Genomic DNA, 13,724 nt, shown 5'->3' on the forward strand with positions numbered 1-13,724 from the left:
TGTGTTTGGCTTATGTTACTTAGCATATTATTTTCAGGGTTCATCCTTATTAATAGTTTATATCAAAATTTCATTCCTCAGCCAGGCATGGTGGCATGTACCTGTAGTCTCAGTATAGCTACTTGGGAGGATCAGGTGGGAGGATTGCTTGAGTTGAGGAGCTGAAGGGCTGCAGTGCTGTTCTGTGATCATGCCTGTGAGTAGTCACTGTGCAAGACCTCATCTCTTTGCTCTGTCACCCAGGCTGGAGTGCAGTGGTGCAATCTCAGCTCACTGCAACCTCAGGTGATCCAGCCACCTCGGCCTCCCAAAGTGCTGGGATTATAGGCATGAACCACTATGCCTGGCCCGACCTCATCTCTTAAAAAAAAAAATTTTTTTGTGCATATGTATGCCACATGTTGTTTATTCAACTCTGCAAGTTTTTTATATATAGTATTTAATCTTACAGACAGAGTCTCCCTCTGTCTCCCAGGCTGGAGTGCAATGGCACCATGTCAGCTCACTGTAACCTCCGCCTCCCAGGTTCAAGTGGTTCTCCTGCCTCAGCCTCCCAAGTACCTGGGATTATAGGCATGCACCACCATTTTTATACTTTTAGTAGAGTCAGGGCTTCACCATGTTGACCAGGCTGATCTCAAACTGCTGACCTCAAGTGATCTCTTCACCTTGGCCTCCCAAAGTGCTGGGATTACAAGTGTGAGCCACCATGCCTGGCCTGAGTTTTTTGTATATAGTCTTTAAATTTTCATTCAGTTCTAAGTATTTAAAATTTTCATTATGTCTTTTCTTAATATGGATTTGTTGGAGGTGTTTTAAAGTTTCTAAACATGTTTTTCTTCCCTGTTTACCTTTTTGGTTTTTCAACTTAACTGACTTTAAGAGTGTGTAGTGATTGTGGTCTTTTTTAAAAAAAAATTGTCTCAATGTTTCTATTTACCTCATTCTTAAAAGATAGTTTTGTTGGGTTTGCAGTTTATGTTGGCAGCTTCTTGCCTCAACACACTGATTCCACTGTCTTCTTGCTTTCATCGTTGATATCAAGAAATAAGCTGACCATTGAATTACCACTTCTGTGAAGTTTGCCTTTTTTTTCTCCTTTGGCTGATTTTAGGAACTCTTTGTCTTTGATATTCTTAATAACACTATGATGTGTCTATTTCTAGGTAATTTTTTATCCTGCTTTTGATTAATTAGACTTCTACTTACAGATTTGTGTTCTTTATTAGTTCTGGAAATTTCTCAACTATTTATTCAGTGGACCAGTCCTTCATTCTGCCATCTTCTGGAACTCCAAACAGATGTATGTTAGACCATCTAACATACTCATCTCCTCTTTCATACTTTCTGCCTCATTGTCATTGGTTCATTATTCATTAGTTCTCTCTAACACTGTGTGTTGCTTTTTACTTAAAATGTTGAGTTTTAGCTTTCACATATTTTTTCTTATTGAAAGTTCTATATGGTGTTTTCATATTTGCTCTATTCTGCTTTTATTTTCAAGCTGCTTCTATGTGTTCTGTGACACATCATTCTATATCTATGTTTTTCAGAGATGTTTTTCCTTCCCTTGCCATCACCGTTCTCAGAATGCTTAAGGTTTTCTTGTTCCTTTCTGTCCAAAGGGATTTATTCCTGCTTGGTCCTTCTGTGGGTGATAGCCTTTTTCAGGCCCAGACTTATGTGGGAAGGACTCCCGTTAATTTTTCAACATTAGGCAGACTGGGCTTTACTTCCTGTCCCCTGTGGCAGCCATCAAAGTGGAAGCATGAGGTCTCCAGGGTTTAGTCAAAATCCCTCTAGAATAACTAGATTAGTAAATTGCTTACTCTTTTTGAGTTCCTGGTTTCACTTTGCTTTGGGGCTCTGTGGAATCATCCCTCTTATTTTACTAGCCCATCCATGCATTTAAAAAGATTTGATATGTTATCCAGTCCAGTCTCCAGATAGTGTTTTCTTCATCTCCTTTCTCCGTTTTCCTCTTTTCTTTCTGGCTTTGCTACTAGTAGGACTGATGTTATGGCCATCGTCACCAAATGAGAACACTCTTTCTTCTGAGTTGTGAACCTTTTGTTTAGAGTGTGCGTCGTCATCTTCAGGTGATTTGGAAATGTTTTCTTTCATGCTTTTGCCCTCAAAGGCATTTGAGGCTTTTTTTTTTTTTTGATTGGGGGAGGGAAGGACCATTGGTGTTGGGGTTCTTGCAGCTTATTGAGAGATTGTGGGAAGTCTGATTAACTAGTGTTGCATTACTATATTCATAATGTACTGAAAAGTAAATAAAAATGTAAAGCAAAAGTGTGCTCTTTAAATTATTGTGTTTTTCAATACTACATGGTTTACACTTGAAGTACTGCAGTTGATCCCAGTAGATAATAAGTTCAGTAATTTCCACTATTTGAACTGACTGGTTCCAGATACCACTACGTTTGTTCGTTTCTGCTGTATATTTAGCTACCCCTAGTCTCCTTCAGTAGACAATTGAGGAATTGTTTGTGTTTGAGTCGTGTCACAGTTTAACAATGGGCCTCTTAGAAGAGTACAGTGTGTTTTGGGCACACTTTTTGTTTCGCCTACTTGTTTTTCACTGAAAAGTAGCAAAAAGTGTTTGAACAGATTTGGAGAGAGGCACTACTTACCATTTGCTCTTTTTTTTAGTATAGCATTTTTGACTAATGGTTGAGCAAAACATAAGGTAAATCAGTATTTTACCATGAATTATTTTGATACCTAATATTGTTTTGGCTAAAATGTAAGGTGAACATGAAGAACTTTATCACAGTCTCATCTAGTACTTTTCAGGCATTTGACACTGTCAGAAGCAGCAATTCACACACACACACAATGCTATTTTATGGAAAAGAGAACTGAAGGTCATGAATCACATGTGAGGAGAAAAGTATAAATCTTTCTAAAGATATTTTTGTTATATGGGGAAGTTTATGTTCTTTAGTGCTGTTTGATTAAGAAAACAAATTCAGGCCAGGCGCAGTCACTCACACCCGTAATCCCAGCACTTTAGGAGGCTAAGGCAGGTAGATCACCTGAAGTGAGGAGCTCGAGACCAGCCTGACTCATATGGTGAAACCCTGTCTCTACTAGAAAAATACAAAAGGGCTGGGGGTGGTGGCTCATGCCTGTAATTTCAGCACTTTGGGAGGCCAAGGCAGGTGGATCACCTGAGGCTGGGAGCTCAAGACCGGCCTGACCAACATGGATAAACCATGTCTCTACTAAAAATACAAAATTAGCTGGGCATGGTGGTGCATGACGGTAATCCCAGCTCAGCTACTCAGGAGGCTGAAGCAGGAGAATCACTTGAACCCAGGAGGCAGAGGTTGCAGTGAGCCGAGATCATGCCATTGCACTCCAGCCTGGGCAACAAGAGCAAAACTTCATCTAAAACAACAACAACAACAACAAATTAGCCAAGTGTGGTGGCTTCCACTGTAATCCCAGCTACTTGGGAGGCTGAAACAGGAGAATTACTTGAACCTGGGAGGCGGAGGTTGCAGTGAGCCAAGCTCAGCCACTGCACTCCAGCCTGGGCGACAGAGTGAGATTCCATCTCAAAAAAAAAAAAAAAGAAAACAAATTGAATGGGCCAGGTATGGTGGCACACTCCTGTAATCACAGCTATTTGGGAGGCTGGTACAGGAGAATCACTGGAACCCAGGAGGTGGAGGTTACAGTGAGCCAAGATTACGCCTGTAATCTCAGCACTCCAGCCTGGGTAACAGAGTGAGACTTCATCTCAAAAAATAAAAAATAAAAAATAAAAAATTCAAGAATAGTATTTTATCTGTGGACAGAGTTTGGTACCATAAATCAGTAAACGTTGTCTAACATATGCACAGTACCTGCCCTTGAATTGCTTTAGGTGTTAGGAAAAACGGGTAAAATAACTTAAGGGCTTACAGTTGTAATTCATTACTGAAGAATGATCCAAAATATTAGCATAAGTAAGAAAAGAGAGCATGAGATTAAGAGTTGTTAGGAACTTGAGTTCTAGTCTTAGTGCTGTTAGTCAGTAGATTTATGTGCCTTTAGGCTAACCACTTACTTTTTGGTGGTTCTTTTTTTTCCACATATAAAACAAGGCAAACAGACTAGGTGACTTCTAATCCTTTACAATTTTAATACCATCTGAATTTATTTTCCCATGTAACTCAAATTTAGAAGATGTGAGGGATCATTTTGGGCTAGGAGTGACCTTAGGAAGGAAATCATTTTCACTGGGTCTTGAAAGGTTTGGGTGGGTAAATAAAAGGAAAAAGAAAAGCTAAAAATGCAGAAATATGTACATAAAAATGATATAGGCCCTTCAAATACACCAAAGTCTTTGGTGTATTTGAGGAATATGAGGCATAGGATTTACATGGTGCATTCACGTGAGATCAGATTGACTCAGCAGTTTGGAGTTCAGTGGCCCAAATGTAAGAGTTTAGTCCTCAGTCTGTAGGTTATGGGCAGCTGGTCAGGAGAGAGTCATAGCACTTGTTACTGCATGATAATTAAAGTACATTTAACCAATTTTGACTTCTTTCTGCAAACAAAAAACTGAACACATAGAGACTCTAGGAAGCTAGTTATTAGGTTGGTACAACTACTTTTGCACAAATTACTTTTGGTGCAAAAGTAATAGCACCAGTGTAACTAGCCATTATTTTTAATAGCAAAAATCGCAGTTACTTTTGCGCCAACCTAATAGAATTTCTTGTAACTTCCACTGAACAACAGCTGAAGACATAGAGACTGAGAAAAATCCAGACATGAAGTGGTAAGTCCTCAGCTAAGCAGATGGCAGAGCCATCAGTATTGTATCAAAGGTTGTGCTTATATTTACTAAGATCTCACTCACGTGGCATATAAGAATTGTTGCAGTATATTTGTCATCTTGAGTAATTTCATTAGGGACATCTCTGACTCAAGTTTACTATTTGGGTTTTGTTTAGGCAAATATCGCTGAAAGGATAAGTCAGGTTAATTGGAATTTCCTTGAGACAGCTACTTCAGCATGACTGTGTGTAATTACTAAAAAGTTCTGAAAAACACAATGCTCTGGCTCCTCTTTAGTTCTACTAGACTGAATTTGTGCAGAAAATAAAAAAGTTACTGCACAGTATATTAAAATTGAGCAGTAGAAAAGTTTTTAAGGATAACCAAGGTATAAGGAAAGGCTGTGTTCTGAAAGTTGCTATGTAATGTCGTTTGCTTAGAATTTAGCACTGCTTCTCATAAATGAAAGTGTCTCTGGCTAAGTCATGAAAGCCTACTGATCTTTCTGATACTGTAATGAAAAGCAGTAGAGCAAATACTATTGCATGTATTTGGATTTTCGACATGTTAAGGATTGAGGAGGCGTTTGTACCTTAGCTTGGAAATCTAGCTGTTGCTCATTTCTTCTGTTAAAACATGTTCTATAGAGTATAAGATGAAATAAATATGAGTCTTCTGCCACCTCCGTAAAACATCAGAAAGAATTGAGGGTATGTAGGTGAAGTATAACGATGGAGTACACTTTAAAGCAGCAGTTCTCAAAGTTTGGTCTACAATACTGTGGGGGAGTCATGATGTCAAAACTTTTTTTCATAGTATTTTTTTTTTTTTTTTTTGAGACAGAGTTTCGCTCTTGTTACCCTGGCTGGAGTGCAATGGCACGATCTCGGCTCACCGCAACCTCCGCCTCCTGGGTTCAGGCAATTCTCCTGCCTCAGCCTCCTGAGTAGCTGGGATTCCAGGCACGTGCCACCATGCCCAGCTAATTTTTTTGTATTTTTAGTAGAGACGGGGTTTCACTATGTTGACCGGGATGGTCTCGATCTCTTGACCTCGTGATCCACCCGCCTCGGCCTCCCAAAGTGCTGGGATTACAGGCTTGAGCCGTCGTGCCCGGCCTTTCATAGTATTCTTAACACATTGTTTGCTCTCACATTATGTCAGCATATGCATTGATGGGGCAGAAGCAGAAGTGGATCAAATTGCTTGTTACTTTAACACATATCAAGGTCATGGCCATGTGCTTGCAGTAAAGAGCCAGTTTCACTTAATAATGTACTTAATGGAACCATAAAGTATTGATCAAGTATTCTATATAGCAAAATGGGAAGTACTCATAAGGTACTTTTGCATACCAAAGTCTGAATCATTGTCTTGGAGATAACCACTTTTGCAAGAGAACTAAACTAGTCCCTGTTTCATGGAACATCATTTTTTTTATTTGAAAGAACAACTGGCTCACAAATTCTGGTTGTTCAGACTTACGTATTTTGCAGACATTTCCTCAAAAATAGTGACAATTTGTTGTTACTGATATAATTTAAGCTTTCAAGCCAAAATTAGTTTTAGAAAACTTGAATCTACTATCTTGATTTTAGCAGTTTCCCACCACTTAAAGGATCTTTCTTGTTTTGTTTTGTTTTGTTTCTTTTGAGACTGAGTCTCTCTCTGTCACCCAGGTTGGAGTGCTGTGGCATGATCTCAGCTCACTGCAACCTCCACCTCCCAGGTTCAAGGGATTCTCCTGCCTCAGCCTCCTGAGTAGCTGGAATTATAGGTACCTGTCACCACGCTTAGCTAATTTTTGTATTTTTAGTAGAGACAGGGTTTTACCATCTTGGCCAGATTGGCCTTGAACTCCTGACTTCATGATCTACCCACTTTGTGATCCACCCACCTTGGCTTCCCAAAGTGCTGGGATTACAGGCATTAGTCACTGTGCCCGGCTTGAAAGACTTTTCTGATGAGATAGGTGGTGATATTAATGAATGTGATTTTATTTTTACTGTATAATGAAATGTGTCAGCATTTGGAATATCTTTTAAAACCCAGGGAACCAATATTTTCCAAAAACCAATTCATGATATTGTAAAACTACTGCATAGGTAACAGATTCATTCAAAATTCAAGAGAATCAATTGATGTAAGAGTACAAAAAGATTCATTGCTGTGGTTTCAGATTCCACAACTATCCTTTTAGGAAGGTCGGGTTTAGTGTAATACCAAAGAAGAATATCCACAATTATCTGAAGGCTGTTAAAATACGCCTGCCTTTTCAGGTGTGTATCTGTGTAAGACCAGATTTTTTTTCATAAACTTCAGCTAAACAACATACCACAACAGACTGAATGTAGAAGCATATCTGCTAATCCAGCTGTCTCCTACCATGTCAGACACGAAAAAGACTTGCAGAAATATCGAAGAATACCGGTCTTCTTACTCAACTTACTTTGTTTTGGAAAATAGTCATTTTTTATAAAAATGTTACTTATGTTAACATGTAATGGTTTATTGTTATATTTAAATGAATTATTTAAAAAACTTGGGTTTTTTTGTTTTGATTTGTAACTTTGAGAAGGATTCTTCCTCCGTAACCCAGTCTGGAGTACAGTGGCTCTATCTCAGCTCACTGCAACTTCCACTTCCCGGCAGGTTCAAGCGATTCTCCTGCCTCAGCCACCTGAGTAGCTGGGATTACAGACACACACCACCACGCCCAGCTAATTTTTGTATTTTTAGTAGAGACAGGGTTTCACCATGTTGTCCAGGTTCATCTCAAATTCCTGACCTCAAGTAATCCACCCACCTTGACCTCCCAAAGTGTTGGGATTACAAGCATGAGCCACCACACCTGGCCAATAACTTGTTTTAATTTTTCATCAGTAAATATAGATAGATATAACTCTCATCAACAGAAACTCTTTGGACTCTATTAATTTTTAAGAATGTAAAGGGTCTTGTGAGCAAAATGTTTGAGAACGGCTACGTGAAGAAACTGAGTAGCTTTAGTATGCCTGTGTTGAGAACAGACACTTTTAAAGGGAATGGCTGACCTAACTCGAAAAAGTCTGTATTGGTCTTTCCCCCTAGGTTATGAACTCTTAGAGAAGACTCTGGTTGTCTTTTATTTCTTAGCATAGAGTCTTATAAATAATAATGATGATAACAATTACAGCAGCTTTTAATCTGTTAGTTCATTTAATCTTTATTCTGTGAGTCGATATTAATTTATTGAGATACAATTTGCATAGCCTAAATTTACCGTTTTAAAGTTATACAATTGAGTGGTTTTAATATATTCACAAGACTGCGCAACCATCACCACTGTCTTCATACCAAAACATTTGCATCCCCCAGAGAAACTTCATGCCCATTAGCAGTCACATCTCATTTCCCCCACTCCTTAGCAACCACTCGCCAATCAGCCATGTTTATGAACTAAATTCCTTTCTGGATCTGTGGATGCCCCTGTTCTGGACATTTCATCTGAAATGGAATCTTACAATATGTGGCCTTTTATGGCTTTTTTCCTCTTCATTTTCAAAGGTCATCCATGTTGCAGCATATATCAGTACTTCTTTTTGTGGGCAAACAATATTCCGTCTTATGGATATGTCACATTTTGTATAGCCATTCATCAAGTGATAGATATTTGGGTTGTTTCTCTCTTTTGGCTATTATGAACACTTCTGTGAACATTAATATAAAGTTTTTGCATGAACATGTGTTTTTCAGTTCTCTCGGTTATATACCTGGGAGTGGAATTGCTGGGTCACATGGTAGTAGCTCTATATTTAACTCTATTAAAAAAGAGGTGCAATTTGCATAGCCTATCAGAGGAGACATAACCATAAATGCAACATGACGCTCTGGTTTGGATCCTGGAACAAATGCAATCAGCCATTCCTTTATCAGTATCTAAGGCAGCCGTTCCCTTTATCAGTATCTGTTCTCAACTCAGGCATACTTAAGCTACTCAGTTTCTTCTAAGTAGCCATTCTCAAAACATTTTGGCCACAAGACCCTTTATATTCTTTTTTTTTTTTTTGAGACAGAGTTTCACTCTTGTTACCCAGGCTGGAGTGCAATGGCGCAATCTCGGCTCACGGCAACCTCCGCCTCCTGGGTTCAGGCAATTCTCATGCCTCAGCCTCCTGAGTAGCTGGGATTATATATTCTTAAAAATTAATAAAGAGTCCAGCCGGGCGCGGTGGCTCAAGCCTGTAATCCCAGCACTTTGGGAGGCCGAGGCGGGTGGATCACGAGGTCAAGAGATCGAGACCATCCTGGTCAACATGGTGAAACCCCGTCTCTACTAAAAATACAAAAAAATTAGCTGGGCATGGTGGCGCGTACCTGTAATCCCAGCTACTCAGGAGGCTGAGGCAGGAGAATTGCCTGAACCCAGGAGGTGGAGGTTGCGGTGAGCCGAGATCGCGCCATTGCACTCCAGCCTGGGTAACAAGAGTGAAACTCTGTCTCAAAAAAAAAAAAAAAAAAAAAAAAGAGTCCAAAGAGTTTTTGTTGGTGAGGGAAATTTTTTAATAGAGTTTTTATTAGGGAGTAATTTTAGATTTACAGACAAATTGCAAAGATAGTAGATTTCCTATAATACCTATCACCCAGCTTCCTCTAATGTTAACATCTTACATAATCGTGGTATGTATGTCAAAACAAAGAAGCCAACATTAATATCTTACTGTTAACTAAATTCTAGGATTTATTTAGATTCTACTAGTGTTTTCACCAGTGCACCTTTTCTGTTCCAGGATCCGATCCAGGGTGTCATGTTGCATTTATGGTTATGTCTCCTCCGATCTGTTATAGTTTCCCAGTCTTTCCTTATTTTTTGTGTCCTTGACAGTTTTGAGGAATGTAGCGATCAGGAATTTTATAGCATATACCTCAATTTGGGTTTGTCTGGTGTTTTTCCTCATGATTATACTGGGGTTATGGGTTTGGGGGAAGAATACCATAGAGGTGAAGTATGCGTCTCATCACATTAGATTTGGGGGTAAGTAATACTACCATGACTTGTCACTGGTGATGTTAACAGTGGTCACTTGGTTAAGGCATGTTTGCCAGGTTTTTTCACTGCAGTTATTTTTCCCTTGCCATACACTGTTCTTTGGAAATGAGTCACTAAGTCCAGCCTTCACTCAAGAGGAGACACAGATTAAGCTGGTACTCCTAAAGGGAGATGTATTTTCCTATTTTATTTGCAATTCTCCTGTAAGAAAGATCTGTTCCTTTTCTCCCATTTATTATTCATTTATTTGTGTCAGTATGGAATAAAATTTATTTTATACTTTGGGTAATAATCTAATAGTACCCTAATTTGCTCAGATCATCCCACATTGGCCTGTGGAAAATCTTTCCTGTATCCCTTTGGCATTTCCTCATCTTTTTAAAGTACTTCCTTGCCTTCTGACACTGCAGCATGCTCTAGTCTCATCTTCCATTTTCCCTGTCCCATGCCTAGAGTCAGCCATTTCTTCAAGAGCCATGAGACATGGTTAAGTAATTCGCCCAAGGACACATACTAAGTCAATGGTGGAAACAGGATTCCATCCAAAGCAGTCTGATTCTGGAACATATGCTGGTAACCGCAAAACTGGTTAACGTGCAGCTGATTTATTACTATTATTGAAGGTGCATTGGCAGTTTCTACTCATGTTCCATCTATGTGGGAGTCTTGAGGATAGAATTTATAGTCACTTTACACTAAGTAATTCTTGTGCCCTTTTTTGTGTGTTTTTTGTTTTTGTTGTTGTTTTGTGATGGTGTCTCATTCTGTTGCCCAGGCTGGAGTGCAGTGGCATGATCTCAGCTCACTGCAACCTCCGCCTCCCCAGGCTCCTCTGCCTGAGCCTCCCAAGTAGCTGAGACTACAGGTGTGTGCCACCACACCTGGCTAATTTTCGTATTTTTCATAGAGACAGGTTTTTACGATGTTGCCCAGACTGGTCTCAAACTCCTGACCTCAAGTGGTTCATCCATCTTGGCTTCCCAAAGAGTTGGGATTATAGGTGTGAGCCACCACCCCTGGTTGCAATGTTGTTACTAAACCTTGTCTTTCTTCTATCTGTAGCAAGATAGGTCCCCTCTTGTAATGCACACTGGTAGTAGCCCATACTTAGGAATAGCAAGTTACATCCTGCTTGCATCCCACCCCAAAACAAAACAAACCCCACATGCTTTGATGAGCTGGTTAGGAAGAATCATCTGAGGGCATGTTGTCTGCCCCACCTTAGTTCCGGCTCTCATTTCTTTCTTATACCAGTCTTTCTCACACAAAGATAAAGATCCTTTTCACTCCTTTTCCCAGCCCTTCTCTACCTAGTTACCCCCTCCATTAGTCTGTTTTCATACCGCTGACAAAGACATACTTGAGTCTGGACAATTTACAAAAGAAAGCGGTTTAATTGGACTTAACAGTTCCACATGGCTGGGGAAGTCTCACAATCATGGCGGAAGGCAAGGAGGAGCAAGTCACGTCTTAACATGTATGGCAGCAGGCAAAGAGAGAGAGCTTGTGCAGGGAAACCCTTTGTAAAACCATCAGATCTTGTGAGTCTTATTCAGTATCAGGAGAACAGTACAGGAAAGACTTGCCCCCATAATTCAATTACTCTCACCTAGACCCTCCCACAACACATGGGAATTCAGGATGAGATTTGGGTGGGGGGAACACAGCCAAACCATATCACTCCCAGAAATGTGTTTGCTTCTTTACCTTTTTTTATTCTTCCTTTTTAGTAGAATGAAAAAATAATCATCATTTTGAGAGTTAAAATATACCATAGTGCTAGTGACACACTCCTATCAAGGAAATAAAAGCTGCAAGATTTGGTATAATCTTCTTAAATTATACCTGCTTTTCATCAGGTATAAGCATTCAAACTAATAACTTTATTTTTAAGTTGGCATTCTTTTCATTGTATATATGCAAGGTTCTGTTCACTTAAATGCATTAAGTAATCTTGCAATCAAGATTCAGTTACGAATCAGAACCATGTTTAGTGGGGAAATATGTTGTTTCCTAATACATACTTTTGAATCAGAACTCATATGTAAGTTAGGGATCCTCTCCCTTTTACTGCTAATTTCAAATATGTGTAATCTGCTTTTTTAAATATATAAAATATATACCTAGAAGTATGGATAAGCAAGATTGAAGTTTTCACTGAATTAGCCAGAGAGATTACCTGACTGCCTGGACAGGGCACTTACAGGGGTCACAGAACCTCAGGGATGTGCCCACACTCAGCCTTTCAGCCATGCTCTGTATTTAATTTTGTCACTGTATTCAGATTGATCAAGCTCTGTGCAATTGTCTGAAAAACTCAAATGGCTAATCTGTGTAAATTAGGATGTCAGATTTTCAGAGACCAAATACTACATCAGCAGTGCATTGTTTTAAGAATCCTTGGCCCGGTGTTGGGGTGCATGCCTGTAATCCCAGCAGTTTGGGAGGAGAAGGCAGGCGGATCACTTGAGGTCAGGAGTTCGATACCAGCCTGGGCAACTTAGGGAAATCCTGTCTCTACTAAAAATACAAAAATTAGCCAGGCGTGGTGGTACATGCCTATAATCCTAGCTACTCAGGAGGCTGAGGCAGGAGAATTGCTTGAACGCAGGAGGTGGAAGTTGCAGTGAGCTGAGATGGTACCATTGCACTCCAGATTGGGCGATAAGAGTGAGACTTCATCTCAAAAAAAAAAAAAAAAAAAAAAAAAATTGGCATCCTGGTTCACGCCTGTAATCCCAGCTACTCAGGAGGCTGAGGCAGGAGAATCGCTTGAACCTGGGAGGTGGAGGTTTCAGTGAGCCAAGATCATGCCGCTGCACTTCAGCCTAGGAGACAGAGCAAGACTCTCAAAATAAATAAGTAAATAAATAAATAAGAATGCCTTAGGAAAGTTTTTGTGAAGGCTAAGTTGTAACTGCAGGGTTGGTGTGCATAAAATAAGATTAGAGGTGTGCTGTTTAATAGGTTTAGTAGCAAAGCATCTGTCTCTGCTCTAGAGGTGCACCTACCCAAGATAATCCTGTAATTTGCTGGTTGGAACATATTTCTTCTCTTTGGAATTAAAAAGATTCCATGTTGTCTGTCTTTCCATTGAGAACAGTCTCCTAAAATCAGTTGGTTAGATCAATAGCTTTTGTTAGTATCATCATGGTTTCATTTAACTTTTCAAACATTTTTTCAGCTGACCATTACCAACTTTGTTAAGGGAAATTACCTTTGTTACATCTCAAGAGAGTTGTATCTCTTACACATTGCTTCTCCAGATTTTGCAAATGTCATTCTAAATGGATAATATTTTCCAACTTGGGAGTTGTGGCAGGAGTAGTTATTACTGTTTTTTGCTTGTTCATGCTATTTTTTTTTTTACCTTTTTACTAATTGTGACTTTTGCCAATTTCAGGCCATTTCATAATTCTGAATCATGTCTGATAACGGAGAACTGGAAGACAAGCCTCCAGCACCTCCTGTGCGAATGAGCAGTACCATTTTTAGCAGCGGAGGCAAAGACCCTTTGTCAGCCAATCACAGTTTGAAACCTTTGCCCTCTGTTCCGGAGGAGTCTAAAAAGCCCAGGAATAAAATCATCTCCATATTCTCAGGCACAGAGAAAGGTAAATAGCTCTTGTGGTTTTAAGAGTCTTGGTATGGATTTATTACTGTATGTTACCCACGTTGATAACTTTTATGGTGAGAACATTAAAACAGATCATGAAAACAATCGATGCTAATATACAGTCACTATTTAAAAGGCTGGTTTATTTTAAATTGTGATTTTAAAAAATTGTAAGATGTAGATTTCTTTCTCACCCAACTTGTTATGGCCAGTGAATTTCTATATTCATCTCCTTGGTTTTCTGAAACCTTGGTCATATTTTAAATGAGATTTGTGACATTTGAGGAAGACACGCTATTA

General features: G+C 39.4%; 1 protein-coding gene across 3 annotated transcripts in view; it reads left to right on the plus strand.

Moving 5' to 3' along the window:
* Window positions 1-13,724, plus strand: part of PAK2 (p21 (RAC1) activated kinase 2) — an 80,724-nt gene that overhangs the window by 23,201 nt on the left and 43,799 nt on the right. For all 3 annotated transcript variants that reach the window (XM_003926200.4, XM_074404053.1, XM_074404052.1), the window contains exon 2: window positions 13,212-13,422. In XM_003926200.4, the coding sequence (XP_003926249.1) occupies window positions 13,233-13,422 (190 nt within the window). In that variant the 5' untranslated portion in view covers window positions 13,212-13,232. The remainder of the gene's footprint in view (window positions 1-13,211; window positions 13,423-13,724) is intronic.

The sequence above is a fragment of the Saimiri boliviensis genome, chromosome 8, assembly GCF_048565385.1.
Source record: "Saimiri boliviensis isolate mSaiBol1 chromosome 8, mSaiBol1.pri, whole genome shotgun sequence".
Lineage (NCBI taxonomy): Eukaryota > Metazoa > Chordata > Mammalia > Primates > Cebidae > Saimiri > Saimiri boliviensis.